Below are 18,589 nucleotides of genomic sequence, written 5' to 3'. Positions count from 1 at the left end.
CAGCAACAGAGGAGCAAGCACAGCGAGGGCTCGGCGGTAGTGCATCTTTGCAGAAGCTGCAACAGGCGAGAGCGCAGCGCACACGCGAGCGAGAGAAGGAGCGAGAGCGCATGTGGGTATATAACGCGAAGTGGGGAATATAGGGCCGATGGCAAATGGCTTAAGCGCGCCGTCGCGGCGCAGTGCCTCGCGAGTCGCGAGCCGAGCTACATACGTGCTGGTGCGGACATCGGCTTCATATGTTCACTGCCGATCAGACTCCAGACTACCCTTTTCCATTCACTGTGTGCTTGATTTTTATCATTTTTCAATGTCTCGCAAGCTCATACGACAAGTTTTTCATCTGTCGGTCTTGACAACGCCGATCGTTTCATTGTTGCTTTTGCTGTAAGTTAAAAACACTGTAACGATTAAGCACTCGCTTGGAGCAAATTATTGCATTAAATGATAGGTTAGCTGCGACATTGTCTAGTTTAGTCGAATTGAAATTCGGCGATATTTAAAAGCCTCGTTCTGCAAAGAGGATGTTAGCAACGAAAGTCGTATTTCAAGTTCAGTGCAGTGAAGTTCGGTCCAGGTAGTGAGATTAGCCAACAAGCCATAATTGCCAAGTGGGAATTGAATAAAGTCGAGTAAGAAGCTGTCGGTTGATGAGCAAAGAGAAAGATAAATCAGTTCGTCCGTACTCCTAGAAAAATATGCGCGTTCGACGGAGAAGACGTAACGACGGCTAATCAGGCCGTATATAATGTGGCTTGGCAAGTTTATACTTTTGCTGTGGCTGCTGGTGTCGCGTTGCCAAGTCCTGCACGGCCGTGGTGGAAATGTCTCGTCGCCAGGAAGAACGCGAGCACGAGGCTTGGTCGTCACCACGACCATCTTCGTCGACGAGAGCAGTCGCGAGCGCCGCGATGCCGCGAGAAGTCGCGACCTCAACAGTATTCCACCCTCGGCCTTCATTTTCATCAAGCCGAGCAAGTACAACTCCGCGCAAAAGCAAACCACCGTCTACAGCCACCGGCGCAAGTGCACTTTGAGATGCGTTCTCGTGCTCGAGGAGCAAGAGCCATTTCGAGCCAGACCATGTCCCGGCAGCATGCCACCCAAGTATCAGTACAGAGCGCCGCCAATACAGTGGCCACCTCGAAAAACTGGTAAGTCGATATCGATCGCGCAGCTTGCGGAGCGCCTTTGTTTCGCTCGCCTAAAACTTGCTAAAGTTTTGCCGACTCGATTGCCTCTTGGCCTGCTGCTTTCTCCAACTTTCCGCTGAGCTCATAAGTTTATTAGGCGAACGTCATAGAAATCTGACGCTCATTGAAATGTTTTTTCAAGATCTCTTTTATATAAAGTTCGGACGAATTCGAAGAAACGTTTGATGAATTCCAGACGTATTATGCGTCCACGTATTGGTCACTGACGATTGACATTGCTCAACACGCGCGTAGAATTCGATGAATTTCGCTTGTTTAGGCTGGGACTCACTACGAGAAGAAGAAAAAAATTGCGCCCACGGAAAATTTCTTATCGCGAGTGCCATTTACTGTAGAATACATTTTTTTATGACTCGTGTGGATTCAATCAACGTTTACTCCGCACAAGTGTACACAAAGTTCTATGACGATTGTCTTTCTATGAATCTCGTGTGCAGTACTCTCGATCACTTGCCGCGAACGTGAATCCAACAGACTTTACATATAAAGATCATTCGTTTTCTTATTCTCAGCTTTCTTACACGAGCCATTTGACCACCCAAATATTCAATTGGGCTTCGATTACTGTTCGCGCGTATATTTCGCTGAGAAGTAAACTATATGCAAGGGCAAATATAAATTTTTCAGTAAAATTGCACGTCTCGAAAATCTCTATTTACTGTCGTAGAGCCAAGAGTTATGGGAAAATTTGTTCTCGAGCGGCTTTATGACCGTTGCCTGCGCACTAGTGCAAGTAGATATTCCTTTGTACTCTCGATCATTTGACATGAGATTTATGGGATAAGCACGAAAATATACGGAATTCATTTCTCTCTCGCTCTCTCTCTCTTTCTCTCTTCCCCCGTCTCTCTCTCTCTCTCTCTCTCTCTCACTCTGTTTGGCGGAATAAGCCTTCGTTCGGACATCGGTATAAACTTGTATTAGCACGTGCATATTATAAAGAACTTCATTCTAAATGGAAAAATTCTGTTGGATAGACAGTTTCCTGTCTCTCTCCTTCTCTGTTGTTCGTTCGTTATGCATTTACCGTCGCCTCGGGCGCTTGCTGAATGAATCGTTGCTCTCTCGCACTTTATCCTACAAATCCAATGAAAATACGCTTTTATTGGAGTTAATTAGATACTTTCGATTTTTTTTGTCGATTTTACCTACCGATTAGCAATCCCTTCCATGTATTTGATTTGTAACTGTCAACTTTTGAAATGTACAATTAGTAAGCTACTGCATTCATGAGTTCTTTTTTTTCCATAAATTTACATGTGATTGAAACGCAGAAGTTTCTTTTTTTATAAGTAGAAGTTAAATTAAAAATACATCGTTAAGTAATATTGGTGATAAAACTCACTTATAGACTAATAAGTCTCCAATTAATCAAATGACATATTGCTATTTACTCATCTCTACATATAGGTTAACGCGAGTCTAAGCCAATAGCATTCGCACACTGTGATGTTGCGACTGCAACGTCCTTGATTCCGATAAATTATCAGCGAAACAACGCCGACTGGTAATAATAATCAACGCTCTATGGCAATCAATGGTCAGCGCATCCGCACGCAAGAGGCATTAGAGAAAGCGAATGAAAGTAAAAGAAAATAGAGAATCTCTGTACGTGACTGGTACGCGCGACGCTCTAAAAATATATCGCGGTTATCGACACGCGCACGTATGCACCCCAAGATTCTACTCAGGAGACTCGTCGTCGTCGTTGTCGTCGTCGTTGTCGTCGTCGTCGTCTCTCTGCCTGTGTCATTCATAGACCGAGTGAAAGCAATTCGTCGCAGGATTTCGGCGCCAAGGCACGTATGCTTGTCGAAAATTGCCTTCCACGATTGAGTAATAAACGAGACTAAAAGATACTACTTATTCTCATCTCACGATAATATTGCATGCATGGCAAACGAGATTAACCGCGACGTTGAGTTATCACACGTATAACTGCTTATAATAGAACATTTGCATTTGGAGAAAATTATGGACGTTATTTATTTGAACTACTTCGCAATGTATAAATACATGTGAACAGATTTGCAATATTACGCAAGCTTCGACATTTTACCTTTGTACGGTACACGTATGCATTTATCGAGATGGAGAATTCGTTCGGAGTGATGAATGCGACGAGCATGCGAACAAACGCTCATCGAATTAATGAGAAATGCGCGGAAAAAAGATAGCATCGATGTCTCTTCGACGTGCGCTGCAAGCTCGCACGTGTAAGCTTCGGCCATGCGTGAATGCCAATAGCTTACTTCGCGTCCCATTTGTACCCCAGTCGTATCTTTATTTGTTCCTTTGATGAAAAAAAGAAAAGCGAACGTCTAATTTAGCATGGAAGACTTGCGCGTCAGAGCTGCACTCGAGGTCGTCATGCACCAGTTAACTGCTCATCTTGATCGTGCTACGCCCCGCGATGGTACACGCCGTCCTATGCCTTGATTGAAAATTCGAATACCCGAGCTTGGCAATACAACTTTTTCAATGGACTCACTGCTGTGGGATTAGGCGTACCTCAAAGACTGCCATTGAATAGAATAAGTATAGCCGTAAAGAATTTATTTTAAATTGTCAGTGTGAGGTGAGTTTTGAGAAAGAATCCATGGAATGATCATATCGTAAATAAGACGCCGAATGTTGGCTAGATTCATTCCCACCCGTCACGTCAAATAGTCCGCTCACTTTGGAAACAATGCAAAAATCTCGCTCCCCGCGAACAGCTCGCAAAAAACAATTTCTCCCGGATCCCCTTACACTTGAATCTCATTCTCATCGAGGAAGATGAAAGAAAAGGTTGAACGTAAAGTTATATAGCGGTGACCAAAGAATGGCGCGAAAGAGAAGAAAATGAAAGGCAGACCGACCATTCGAAATTCCCGGGCGTTGCGGCGTCCTTTGAGAGCATCCTATTGCGGCCCGATATCTCATCGCGCGCGTGCCCTCTAGCTTCCTTCCTGTCGGTATAGCATGTGTGCGTCCGCGACTTATGCAACACAAACTGACCGACACGGCGATAATTGCTGCGTCGCGATATGGTTTCTTAGAAAATTACGCGCTTGTATACCGACGTTTCCGTAGTTTTTTGTTTCGGCGATTGCTTCTTTCATTTTCTTTTCATCTGCTCTTTTTTTTTCGCCGTGGCGCTCGCTGAAAATGTCGATCGCCGTGCCGCTGCACTTTCGCACGCTCGAATCTCCATTGAATCCGTATCCTTGGCAGAATCAATTTTGAGGATGAATTGCTAAAAAATGTCGATTGAATGAAGCGCTGTTAACTGCTGACAAAGGCGAGAGCGCGAGAGAAAGGAGTTTGAGAATGCTAAAATAAACAATCCATTACGTGTCCATAGACGATGATGTCAACCTATGTGACATACTTTTTGTAAATCACGTATAGTGTACTTTGTAAAGAGCGAATAACAATGCCGGAATCTCGGAGACCGAGTTTATTCACAGATGAAAACCAATTCTTCCAGCCATATTTTTCACAACGAAAGGGACAAGTTTGAAGCTCAAGAGGCTGCTTGGCAGAAAACAAGTTCTCAAAGGAGAGAAAGAGAGAGAGAGAGAGAGAGCGTATGAATGAAACGGCGAGACGCAGATTGATAAGTCGCGCGGCTGCGCTGTGGTCGAATCCTTGAGCCGCAATCAATCGGGACGCGACGAGAGAGAGAGAGAGAGAGAGAGAGAGAGAGAGAATTGCAAATCTACCGCGGCGTGCGCAGCAGAATCTGTCGCTCGAGCGTAATGCCGCCGCTGGCCGGCGAGACGAAGAAAGGAGAGCGAAAAGCGCATACCGCGCTACACCTGTTATTGAATAATAACACGTGCGCACCCTGCCCTTCGCTTTTAAATGCCCGTTACTCTCTTTGTTGCAATTTCGATTCGCTGCGCCGCAGCGCGCGCTGATTAATGGTCGCTCTCCGCGCGAGAATCGCGCACAGGGCTGCGAGTTCTCTTTCCTTATCCGCCAGGAGTACCCGCTGTAAGTTTCTGTGTCGGCGGATATCGAAAGTCCCCGATCCCTCGTCTGTTTTCCTTCGCAGCGGGTCCGTCGCGATCGATTTTCATTTGAACTTTTTTTTCAGCCCGCATCAATTTTCAATTAGGCGTCTCGCGACAGATAATAAAACGGTCCGAATCTACAAGCCATAAAAATATACAGCGCGGCCCTGTTTGATCTCGAACGCGCTCTCTCGCGGCCTTTGATCGCGACCAAATAGAGACGTGAACTTGTATGCGCGTCTCCTGCTTGCTGTGTATCTTCTGCAGCTGTATTCGCGTTGCTTGGTTACTCGGTGACATTGTTTCGGCTATCGTTTGTCGAGTCGAACTGATATCTCCAATTTCCCTAGTTTCATCGCTGCCTCTTCCAATGATTGGTTGTATGCTTCCACAACACTTTACACAGAAATGATCAGGACAAGGGTGATGGAAATTACAAAGCGATTCGCGGTTCAGCTGTGTGACGCCGCTTTAATTGAAACAAATCGGAGTAAAGGTCTTCTGTAGCTCGAGTAAGCAGCTACGCGTGCGAGCGATCGAGAACGAGCAGGTCTACGTCGATGGAAATGCAAGAGCCGCAAGCGTACGCGAGTATTGTATATTCAGCGCGCCAAGCTTTTTCTTTAATTCAAATACAAAAAAAAACAGAAACAGAACGGAAAATACGGAACGCCGAGAGAGAGAGAGAGAGAGAGAGAGAGAGAGAGAGAGAGGAGTCTATTTTTCCGCGCGCTTTCATTCGACAAAGTAAGACGTATGCGTGCGGCCGCAGCAAAGCCTCGCGGAGAGCGAGCAACGCGATACGTGAAATCGCGCTCAAGTGTTGAATTACCGAGAATCCGCCGGTAAGAGTTTCGACCGCATTCAGCACAGGCTGCGTTTGACCGCGTAAAAATTTATAGCTACCGCGATTCACCTGCGCGCACAGCCACTCCGACGGCGGCAACGAAATATGGCATTCGTCCGCGCGCCGTGCGTCGTTCTAAGCCCGCGCGGCTTGCCGAACGATGCCCGATGCCAAAGTTGACTCTTAAATAATGGGACGTTTGTTGGATCAACAAAAAAGATCCTGTTTCGCCGGCGTAAATACGTTTGAAGTATGCTCCCGTATGTATACGCACGCGAACGCGCCGCACGCGAACAGCCCGCCGGCGAGATCGTTCCGGTGGCATGCGTCTTTTTTTTTTTTTTTGCACACACGGGCGCAAGAGTCTTCCATTTAGCGACAAGTTGTTTCAATTATTATTGTGACAGGTCGAGTTAGCCTGGCTTGCGGGTTTCCTTTCCACCACCTATCGCCGACTCGGACGGGGCAGCCCTTCCACGAACGATCGCGTCAAGTGATTTCTTTCATTAGTGGGAGCGTCGAGCCAACGTATTAAAAAACACTTTGGCTCGCCTTGGCGCGAAAGCACTGGTCTGGCGCATTACGCTCTGTCCGAACCGTTACTTTCAATTAGCGAGAATCTCACTGCAGTTGCAATCTTGCTTTTCTAAATTAAGAGACTCGAGTTGCCATTAAGCTCGTGACTGCTAGCTGAGAAAAAATAAAAGAAAAATAAAAGAAACGGCCGAGCTTGGAAGCCTTGGAAATCGTTGATTCGGCTGGCCGACTGTCACACTTTCCGCAATTAATGCGAAGCGCCTGCTCGCTGCGCACTAGCTCTATATAACCGAGCGCGGCTAAGTACACGCATACGCAGCGCAGCAGCAGCCTACGATGCGAGTTGATGCGGGAGCTTTTTCTCACGCTCGCGCGCATCTTCTACTTGCGCGCAGTGCCTTATCTGATTTGACTGGTTTCTCTTTTGTGGCTAGGCCAGAGCTGACAGTTGCCGAGAAAACCCCGGACAAGTGCCGCGCGCTCGTAATCGCGTATTTCCCGATTAAAAGCGAGCGCACGTAAGACGGTGAAATGGCAGGGTGGCGAAGCGCAGGTCGAATACGCGGTTCGGCCTATGATGCGCGATGCGCTGGCCAGCCGTATGTACACGTCAATCAAGCGGCGCGGCGGAAGGGTCGGCGTAACCAGCAATCGACGCGCGCGCGATGATCGAGCACCGCGAGGCGCTGTGTCCGCGCAGCCCTCGCGAGAGAGAGAGAAATCAATTAGCGTGGGCGAGCATCGCCGCGCGCGCGCGTCGGCCTCGGCTCCTCTGCTTATTTTAACGGGACTCCCGATCCGATCCGCAGATACTGTGGCGTGTCTCTGGGAATCAGGCTGTTCCGATGGCAGAACTGGGCGCGCGCCGGCGACGCGGACGCTTTTTCTTGACCCCGCTGCAGTATACGCTGATCGCTCTATCGGCGGCGTCGTTCGTCAAGCGCCGCGCGCTTGTCTTTTTATGCCCCGGCTCCAACGTGTTATTTAATCGAAATTTCGTCGCGAGCTCGCATCCATTATCGGCGATATATAATTCGTACCTGCGCGCCGCGCGCGATTTGGTTAAGTGCAGCTGGAACGCCTCTGCGTGCGCCGGAGCAAACTTCCTTTTCGCGTTACTCACCGTTGCCGGCTATCGATTGCCGCGGCGACGACGTCCACTGGAAAATCTCGTCGATCCTGATTTTCCGCCGTTCGCATGAATTATTAAATCACCGCCGCGGCAAAGCAGCCACGCCGGTGTCTATTGGGATAATGGTGGTTTCTTTTGCGACCGCGAACGAATCGTTAGCGCGCTATTCGTTAACCTCGCGCTCGCCGCCCACATCGCTCGTACGAGATCTTTCTATCTATCCCTCTCGGCGCAAATAATAAAAGACTCCGCTCATATATTCGCAGCCCGGCCGTGTATTTAATCAAAGCCCGGCGAGCTTGAATGAACTCGTGCGGGCGCGCAGGGGAGAGAAAACCATGTACCCATGGCTTCGGGTCACGCCGTGGATTTTGATCAGCCGCAGCTATTTTCTCGAACAACCGATTTTATCTTGTGTAGCTCGCCGCTGCTGCTCCGTGCAGCTACGCGAATTTTACGGTCACTTGTTGCTTCGCACGGCAATCCTTCCAGCTTCAGGCTCTCTCCCTTCTTTTCGACCGGTCGTCGTAAATCATCTGCTTTACGTATTGTCAGAGGCGATACTTTTAGAAAAATTAACGATACAAATTAACAGAAGCTATTTTGCGATAACTTTGTGTCTTTGATGTAGTTCAAACTCAAGAACTATTCCACTTTCAATAATCTGCTTCGCTGATTTACAAGTGACGTGACAGAAACGAATGGCCTGCAAGTGAGACTCATACAGGTGATGCATTCTGTACCGCATACTTTTCGCAGCTTCGTAAATAAGTTAGTGCAACCGAGACTAATATGATTACCCGAGCATGCGTATTTGTAAATTATAAGATTTATTTGTTATCGAGCTACATTCTAAATTTCGATTTTTCTGAAAATCGAACGCAACTATCGGCAGATATATTTCCAAGGAAGTACCAAGTAAAATATTTTCTGTAGTTCTGCGCAGCTAAAATAATTGTATTGATATCTGTAATAAATTATATGGAAGTTAAATCAATATATAGTAATTTGTCAAAATGCCAACGAATATGCGGGACAAAATGATAAACGAAAATAACACTCTTTGAAATCGAATTACCTTTCCATTAGAACTTTGTAGCTCATTCGGTTCTTCTCTTCAGGCGGATCACTTTTTCAAAACGCACAAATAACAAAATGTAAAATTCGTCGCAACTTACCGCAATGTCCGTCTGTGCGCCAAGTTTTCGCGCAGTGCCTGCTTCACATTTAATGTGACGACTGACCGGAACGCTTGTCAAATCAAAATAAGAGAAACAGATCTGAGTATCAGCAACGTAAACACTAACTGTATGAATTTGGGGCAAACGTCAAATTTGCGATAATTAATCGAAACCACGCAATTTTATACTCAGATGTCAGCGCTTGACGCCTGTTTATCAATCCACCAATTTAGAAGCGATCAAATTATATTACTTTTTTTACGTCAGCCATTTGGCAACGCGTCCGTTCAAAAGATAATTTAATAGCTACAAGTGTTATTGTTTATTGCTTGAAAATGAATGATACCGAGGTTGTGAAAGGCATAACGGCAACATGAATAATTTAATAAAACAGACATAAAACCGAATGACAGGGCTTCTGCCCGTATAGGCAGTAATCAACGATCTCTATCTCACTCGCTCTCGCTCTCTCTCTCCCTCTCTCTCTCTCTCTCAAGGATTGAACGATCAGCGAACGGCAAATAGCCCGGCGCAATAAATAACAGCGCGCGTCGATGTCTATCTCGTCGTCGAAGCAACAAATTTCAATCGAGCGCGGCGCAGACGGAAAAGAAGAAGCAGAAGGAAAGCGAGCCGCGGGTGAGCGGCGAAAATCGCACCTGCGCGCGGAGATCGAGCCAGCCATAACGTGATCGAGCGCACGCCTCGGGCGTGAATGAAAAACGAGCGGTTCCTCTTCTGCGCGCGTCGCCGTCGCCGCGCACGTGCAGCCATACGCGTGTCGGCGTGCCGCCAGGCGCAATCGCTCCGTCGTGCTACATACGACCCTCCGCCTCTCGCTTTTCTCGGCTCTTCATTCAACTGGAGGTTTTACGCGCGCGAGACCTTACGGAACTCACTAGCTGTGTCGGAGAATACTATCGAAAAAAAAAGGAAAGAACGCCACGTTGTCTTTGTTCCATTTGAAAACTGTTGATCGATCGTCTTTGAACTTTAATCGTTTTGAGAATTCATTATTTTCTCTTCGTTTCTTGTTCATCATTTCTGCGAGTATTAAAGAAAATTAATATATACACGCTTCATTTGAAAATGTGCTTTCTACAAGTTCAATAATTGAAATAATGATGTACCTCCCGAGAACGTAATTAAATATGCCGGTAAATAAATAAAAAGAGAGAAAACCCGACAGTCGCATTACCGCGGCATAATTATCATTGTGAATTTGCATTAGAGGACTAAACAAGCGTCAAGCGGTATATTTATGCAAACACGCAACTGGTTCTCTCTTTTCAATTTTTTTGTTGGGCCTCAGTGCGACTGCAGTTCCTCGATATACAAATGGACACGGATATTTTATCGACCGCAGTTACACGCGAAGGGCCTAGTGCAAAAGATCGTGAAAATATATACCTATAATTACCAACAACTTGTCATCGGCCATAAACATATATCGCATGCATACGTCGCGTGGAATTCTTTTGCTTATGGAGTTTTGAGAAGAATTGGCTTGCGCTACCCGACGATAAGTATTTAATGACTATTTTGCCGCAAGTGCGAACGATTTTTGTCTCATCGATATTTGAACGATCGTTGCGCCGATCGTCTCACTCTCTACAAATTGCTATGGCCAAAACCGTGCAATTTTCAAGCGAAGCACACTTCGACACATTGCTTTTGTGATGTTTTCGCGACTAAAGCCGATAAATTACTATCATCTGTATTCACATCCAATTTTTTTTATGAAGTGTTATTTTCCGTTAATTTAACGAACGAGTGTTAACTTTCGCGTGATATAGTCAAAATAATGACTTGAAATTTGTAGATTCACGTAATAACCTCATATTTTTACTTCAAATAGTTTAAATTGTGTACATATTTTTTCTCAATTTAATATTTTGATTAGATCCTTAAATCTTAATTATAGAAAATACTAAATTATTTATAAAAATATTTGCGACTGTTTCCATTAGGGTATTCGAAACTGTTCAGAAACTTGAAAAATATTTTTAGTAATAATTCAAACGTAAATATTTGATAGCAATACTAGTAGTAACTTGAAAAAATATTACTCCTGTATTTTAGTGAAGTTACGGAGGACATTTCTCATTGCGTTTGAAGAGCTTCGAGCTCCTATTTATTTTATACCAATTTATATTTTTTCGATGGCATACTTCAACATGCAAGACAGCTCACGCGTCTTTAACAAAATCAAAAGACAATAACTGCAACTACAATAATATTACAGGGTGAGTATGTCTCAATACCCGGTAGTATAACAGGTTTCCGATCAAGCTGTAATTAATAAGATTGATACATATACCCTACAGTTGAAATTTGAAATAAATCACTCTCAAGAAATGCCGAATAACAAAATGACATAATTTTTCATTAAAACAATACGGAAGTTAAACCGGCCTAGCTCGAGAGTACCCGACTACTTTTTGTATTTTTTCATTGATTCTTGTTTACAATACGGCCGCTTTAATTTTATCATATTTTAATCAAAATGATTAGTTTTGGTGACTTGTAATGATCACGTATAAAACGTGTTCTAGAATAAAAATGGCTGCAGGGGCATTAGCTTATGGCCGGATGTAGGGTTATTATTCGAAATACTATGAATTTCTGAAAGAGTTTTAAATTCCTTACTAGTCTAGTAATTTCAAGTATTTTTAAGTGTAGTTCGGCCAAATTTCATCGGTAATAGAACAAATAAATATTTTTAATTTTTTATCTAAGAAAAAACCTTGAATTTTCGTGACACGTCATTAACCAAAATCTTATAGCTTGTCAAATGGGAAAGACACCTTCACATTGTTTTCAATCACTTTGTAATCTTTTTTATGCATCTCAATGTTTCTGGAAAAGTCACGTACTTCCACATTGCAAAGTTAAAAATCATGAGTCGCGCGGCTGTAGCTGCTAGCCACATGCGAGTAGCGCGAGTACGGCAGAGGTAGACGTCTGCAGCGCGGGGTAGGCTGCTTCGCTAGCTTCCTCGGCCCCATGCCAAGGAAGTTAATGGTCTGACGAGGTGTCCGTCTTTGTTGCTTACAATACTATCCCGTGCTTCGTTTACTGCCAAGGCCTTATACTATCCCGAGCTGTAAACATCTTCCTCGATCGTACTCACACTTCTATTAGCTAAGGTACATAAATAACTATTTCCAAGTGTTGATCTGCTTAACACTCGATAGTTCGAACTTGTTCTACAATATTTCAAGGTTACTTTGCTTGTGAGAAATACTTACTTACAAGTTAATTCTCAGACGAGAACTTGTCTAGAAAATTAAGATTTTTCGATAAAAAAATTGATATTCACGAAGTATAATATTAATCTTTATATATCCATATATATACGAGGATAATACAACTAATATTTATCTATTATTTCTAGCAAAAAAACAAAGAATTTTACTGTTGGTGCTTTATAGAGTTCCATAGCTTGACTTAGAATAAGCTGAGTGTTCCTCTTCATAAAAGATTTTACCCATTTATCACCAGTAAAATTGTCTTTGAATTGATGTTCGATTTAATTTTTCTCTGCTAGATAAAGGACGATTTCTTTTGTTTCATAATACGTCAAACTATATAACGAAATTCATAATATATCAAACTATATAATATTTTCTACATATGTATCAGATGATTTGCCAGTCCTATCTCTTTTTCTATGGTAAAAATAGTACTAAAACGATCCAATCTTTTTACAACGACATAATTCACATTTTCTCTCGTCTTAGCAACGTGCTGTGCTAAAGTTGTTCGTAGCATATTAAAAAACATGAAGTTTTGTAATGAGCCATGGTTTCACTGATTACTTCATTTACAAATTTTACAAAAAATTGCTATCTGTAAATTATTACATACGATTATATACCCATAAAAGCTTGTTAAAACTTTTAAATATGCATGACAATCGAAATAATTAGAAAAAGATTTTAAACCGCTGGAGTTACGACTCTCTGTGTTTATGTACGCTAACGTTAACTTGGGGATATTTCTCGTAGCTTAGTGACATGATTATTTCTCATCAATTATTCAAAAACAAGATTGAAACTACAGTCAATATACATTTTTTTATGAGTTTAATTCATTTAAAACGAGATTAAAACTATATTCTTGAAACGGAGTTCTTCACCCTACTTTGCTCTACCCCGCTTCGCCCGAAAGTTATATTAATGTAGGTAGAATTTATAGAAATGAAAATCTAGTAAGTGTTTTTTAAAGCTCAAAAGACGTATTGAAAGGTGATATATGATAAAATTGTAATACCGACTAAATTTTGGTGTAAACAGCCGGAATTACACCCTTGAAGATTATTTGTAAGAGGATCGTTGGTCCGGTGAAGCAAAACTATTTCAAAAAAGAAAATTGTGGATTAAAACCCACTTTCTCTGAAACTCTCTTGTGTGTGTGTGTGTGTGTGTGTGTGTGTGTGTGTGTGTGTGTGTGTGTGTGTGTGTGTGTGTGTGTGTGTGTGTGTGTGTGTGTGTCCTTGACTGACACCTATAATTGTTTTAAATAATCTTTCTGCTTTCTGAAAAAATGTTGATAAATATTAAAAGGAAAAAATGAAAATAAAAAACCTTACTGTTTAAACATAAAGTTCAAGTTCATGATCTTGATATATTTCGAATTTCAGTTTTTAATATAATATTTGTCCCTTACATTAATGACTTCTCACGCTATTATAGTAATAAGTTAAAATAAAGTTAAAATATTGATAGAGTTTTCATAATCATCCTTATAAGTTGATTGGTATCTGCATTTGATAGGATGAAATGTTGCTTCTTTATAGTGTGTAATGATAGCGTGTATGAAAAAAACTTGAACGACATTATCGTTAGAGCAATTCAGTTCCACGCTAATTAGTAGATTACATAGCTAGGCCGGGAAAGTGTTGGTAAGTCCATAGCACGTGAGACGAAGCCTCGGTCGTCAATTCTCACGTGCTATGGGCTTGCCAATGTCCCGGCCGCGGTGAGTATACTATTTTCTTGAAAATGCCACTTTCGAGCCGCTGGGCGAAAAAGCTCTTTCTGTCACTCTTGCACGGGTGTGCTACTCATTGTTTCCGGCCGTAAAAGCATTCTCCTCGACGCGAAACTCGCTTGCGACTTGTTACGCAGCTCCGCGGCATATCAGAAAATCGATGCTTCGCGTCGGATTAACACAACGGAACATAGAAATGAACTCGGTCGAGCGCGAAGAAGAAAGTCAATAAAGCCCACGCGCGCAAAGGTGCATACGGCGAAATAGAGAATTTCCCTTAAAATAAATCTTGCTCTGTATCCTCCTCCTTCTCCTCCTCCGCATCTAATCGCGCGCCAAGGGCCTGTTTTTCAAGTGCATACATATACGACGGGACTCGCGCGCGCGTTTATATGGAGGATTTTCTTATAGCGCTGCTCGGCAGAGAAAGAGAGAGAGAGAGAACGCGTGGGCGTAGCGGAAGTCTTCCCTCGCAGAGGCACTCAACCCGTTTGGAGATCGCCCGGATACGCGTGTTCCCGTGTATTTAGAGGCGATCTGCGCCGTGTGCTTATTCTAATACATAACCGATAGCACATATAGATCATGTATTCGTTTGTCAGTGATTGCTGTTGTGATCAGATTTCAAATCAATTCAAGTAATTGCCTATTTATCAAATCTCCCGAATGGATCTTTGTTTTTTTTACAAGTTCATTGGTTCTAGTATTTTTAGTGCTATTCAATGCAAACTACTTACAGCGGTATTTACAACCTTCATAAGAAAAAGGTATAAGAATACAAATTGAATACTTATTGAATAGATGAATCAATTAAATTTCGCATTTGGAATTGTTTTCAATTACTTATTCTATTTCAAATAAATAACTAGTACGAGTTTTCGAAAAAAATGTGAGTGTTCAAACTCTATTTGAAGGAGACTGTATCCAACAGTGACGAGTCGATAGGTATACTTCAAAGATGAGCAATCACCTGTCGAAGTGCAGCTACTCGCTCATCTTATCAGTGACCTAAGAATATAGAAAGCGTGCATTTGCCTTTCTATTTTTTTTCGTCCGTCCTCGGGCGACTTTTGCCTACGCGCAGTTCAAGAGATGCTCAGTGGATGCACGACGACGGGCCCGCTGCACGGCAATGATGTATTCCGCGCACGTAGCAGTCAGCAGCGGCGCATCAATCAGCGCCTGGCGCTTATCGCCGCGCGACTCCTCGACACCGTGCACGCGCAGCTCTCTCGGAGTACCGCCGAGTGACCCCTCGACAGACCGACCGATTGTTTCGTCCATCGAGAAGCCCAATGGACTTCCCGCGGCTTCTATCGACATTGACGTATGTCTTTTTCAGTTGCTCAATTAATATGGCTTACCGCTATATCTTCCAATTAAAACTTCCGACTATCTCTCCGCATTTGTCAGGCTTGCGCGCTCGATTCCACGCCGCTTGCAATTTATAGCCTTTTCAGGATTCGCGGGATGAATTGGGCATTCAGTCGATATGCCGTATACATCGCCGAGTGAATTGCAGAAATACGTTACAGTCGATTCGATGAAGATGTAACTCGACATATGCAGTATAACGCAGTAGGAAAGCACAAATAATATTGATGGTGCAGGTATGATATTTGGAGGTATTCGAAAAAATCATGGACTCGTAAAACGACGAGAACGGTAGAGTCGAAAGTCTGCTCGGTGGACTCGTTGGCGCGGACGCCGAGGTCGCAAGAACAAGTCAAATGTTTTTGATTTTGGCTCTTCACCAACGAATAAAAGACTCACCGCGTTACTGACTCGAGACGCTCGCTTCTCTCGGGATCCTTCACGTTAGGCCGCTGCCGCGTGAAAGACAGATCGCTTTGCCGGAATTTCGCTTTCTCACGAGAGGTCTTTTCCCAAGGTCAATAGGCGCGGCCTTTGCGGGCTCGTTAGCGTCGCTTTTCCGCAGAGGGGCGCATCGAACTTTTTCAATTGCGCGCTGTCTCGGATCCTGTGATTTTTCATCAATAGCGGTCCACAACAACGACCGATGAGGAGGAGGTTGTACAGACATCGACGTTACAACTGAGAGGCTTATAAAAGAGCCGACGCGCACTGGAAGAAAAGAAAACGAGCCGAGATCACACTGGTAGCAAGGATAAACAGCGTTACGTCGTGCTCCTCGGCTGCGATAAGCGTAAACCTAATTTCATGCTTCGAACAGCTCGCAGGCAATGATTCGGCGAGAGAGAAGCCCGCAACTTTTATCTTGCGCACTGATGAAGCTGTAACTCATTCCACCATAACGCGCGCAAAGGAAAAGTCTAGTTTTATCGGGTTCTCTTTTGCTGTGTTACATAGCATATGCTGAAGTGCAGCCGTCACTTCGGAATTTCATTTATCATGTAGGCAAGCAGACGAATGCGGAAATCAGCAAAATACTTGTGCATCCATGGCTCTCCAACGATCATATATCATCATATCAAGAAGATCCGATGTATTTGTGAAAAACTGCCGGGAAAGACTGGACACTGTTTCGCACAACGCGCTCGAGAGCCGTGAATCTCTGAAATAGCATTTATACCTCTGATCGTTTCAATATCATTATTCAATATTCATTCGCGTGCGGCAGTGCATTGATCGTGCAATTGATGGTAAGCAATCGATCGTATACATTGGCAAGTCGAGCACGTAACAGAAATAGGCTAAATTACTATTTCATGCTGAATACACATGAACGCTAATTACGCGAAACCTTCATCTCCGAAATAATCTCCTTAACGTTAACCACATCAATGAAACCGCTTTATCTAAATGTCGATATTCCATTAAAACGAACTGCATCGGCGTAAACTCGATACAGCCGCAACGAACAAGCGTTGCGCGCGTAAATTAGAACTCGCCGAAGGAGAAGTAAAAAATATAGAGAGGTCTTCGCCTGCAGCGTTAGCATTTAGAGGCTTGGTCTTATACGTGAGACGGGGGGGAAAAAAGGCGAAACAAGAGCTAGGAAACTGAATCCGCGGATTGCGGATAATCGAGAGGTCGAAGGCGTGTACCTATTATGGTACTGGCGTGTGTGTAGCACTTCCGCCACTGACAAGGCATCACGCGGCGAAACTACTCCGACAAAGTGACGATAAATCTTCCCTCTCGGTCAGAGCTCGGCGGACGCTGCTGAACCCCGTTATCGAGCCCCCCTCGCCCGCCGTATCCGTGCGAAAAGCGCGCGCAGAGCTTTTTCTTCTATCCTCGCTTGTTTTTCCCGCCAAAAAAATAATTGCCTCGGAACACTGGCGATTGCTCTGGAATACCAATTAACCCGATGGAATCAGCTCGATCGAATGACTCGGAGTGTTCGGCAATTTTTTTTTCTCAATCAAAGTGTCGAGCGAGGTCCAGTTAATTTATTGGTATATTCAACTGGATGATCGGGAAGCTTTGTTCAACGAAACCTCGCCCCTAATTATAACTTCAAGTAGTACGTGGTCAATTAAGTATAGATTGATTGGCGCACAGCCGTCAAGTCGAGCGCGTATATAAAGCTGCGCGATGGCTAGAGAGAAGCGACGTACTGAAATTTAATGAATGAATTAGTCTGAGCGGAGTTGTTGGCCAACACGAAAATTCACTTGGTTAACGATCGGCTGTCGAAAAAAAAACGACTATATTCAAATGCAAGCATCTAACAGTTTCTCGCGTCGCGAGACGCGCGAAAATACTATGTTTTGAAACGAAGCCTGCAGAGCTGTGGAGCTCTAATGAATGGCGTAAAGAGAGTGCACTGCTGCGAGAGAGAGAGAGAGAGTCGAGGAATTTGCCGCTCGCGAGTGGTCGTAAATCAGCATATAAATTGTGCATCGACGCCTATATATGCGTGTGCAACGGTTGTATGTGTGTGTGTGTGTGTGCGTGCGCGCGCGTGTGTGTGTATGTGTGTGTGTTTACACGCGTGTACGCTGTCCACCCACTAAACGTATTCGCGCACGCGAGAGCGCGACGAGTAAAAGACACACAAAAAAAGAAGAAAAACAACGAGAGCATCACGTCTTCCGTCGGGGATAGAGACAACCGCGGATGTTGAAGTTTTCACTCCGGCCGAGTGATTTAAAGCGCTCACGAGGTTTAATTCAACGAGAAGGGCGCGCTGTGAATTTTTAGGCGGCACGCGTGCAGGAAATCCAAATGCGCCGTGAAATGGCTTTTAATTACGATCGCAGTTCTCACCAGCAGCTCGTGTTTCGTCACTTTCACGAGCGCAGGATGCAATTGCCGATCGATGCGGAGAAGCATATTGCAACGGACACGAAAGTGGCTTTTATCTTCTGAGATGGTGTTCTTCTATTTGGCTCGATAATCGTGTGTTTACTTAGGCGCTGCATCTTTCGCGGCTTTTACGGCTGCCTCGAAGAACATAAGCCACCAGTAAGAAAATTTAGCAGACGCGGGAGCGAGAGAGATCACTTCCCTCGGCGACCAGGGGGAGAGGAGGCTATGCCATTTTTGAGGCAATAACTTATATACGACCTCTTAAAACAAACCAGTTTTGCATATGCTTATGCTCCATAACTGCTTCTCCCGCGCATAACGATGCTACACTTTTATTTTTTGCTTTTCTTTTTTTTTCCTAATAGATTGCACATTTTTGTTACGTTTTTGCATTCACTCGAGAGTCTCGCGTGGGAGGATGCAAGTACCTTCTTGGGCAACTG

General features: G+C 44.1%; 1 protein-coding gene across 1 annotated transcript in view; it reads left to right on the top strand.

Moving 5' to 3' along the window:
- The first annotated feature begins 534 nt into the window (after positions 1-534).
- Positions 535-18,589, top strand: part of LOC131670572 (laminin subunit alpha-1-like) — a 34,037-nt gene continuing 15,982 nt past the window's right edge. The window contains exon 1 of the mRNA XM_058946279.1: positions 535-1,154. Within this exon, the coding sequence (XP_058802262.1) occupies positions 749-1,154 (406 nt within the window). The 5' untranslated portion in view covers positions 535-748. The remainder of the gene's footprint in view (positions 1,155-18,589) is intronic.

This window comes from Phymastichus coffea, unplaced genomic scaffold (assembly GCF_024137745.1).
Source record: "Phymastichus coffea isolate CEN01 unplaced genomic scaffold, Cenicafe_Pcof_1.1 PCOF00112, whole genome shotgun sequence".
NCBI lineage: Eukaryota > Metazoa > Arthropoda > Insecta > Hymenoptera > Eulophidae > Phymastichus > Phymastichus coffea.
Note: the sequence above shows the minus strand (reverse complement) of the source record. Positions and strands in the feature narration are given on the sequence as shown.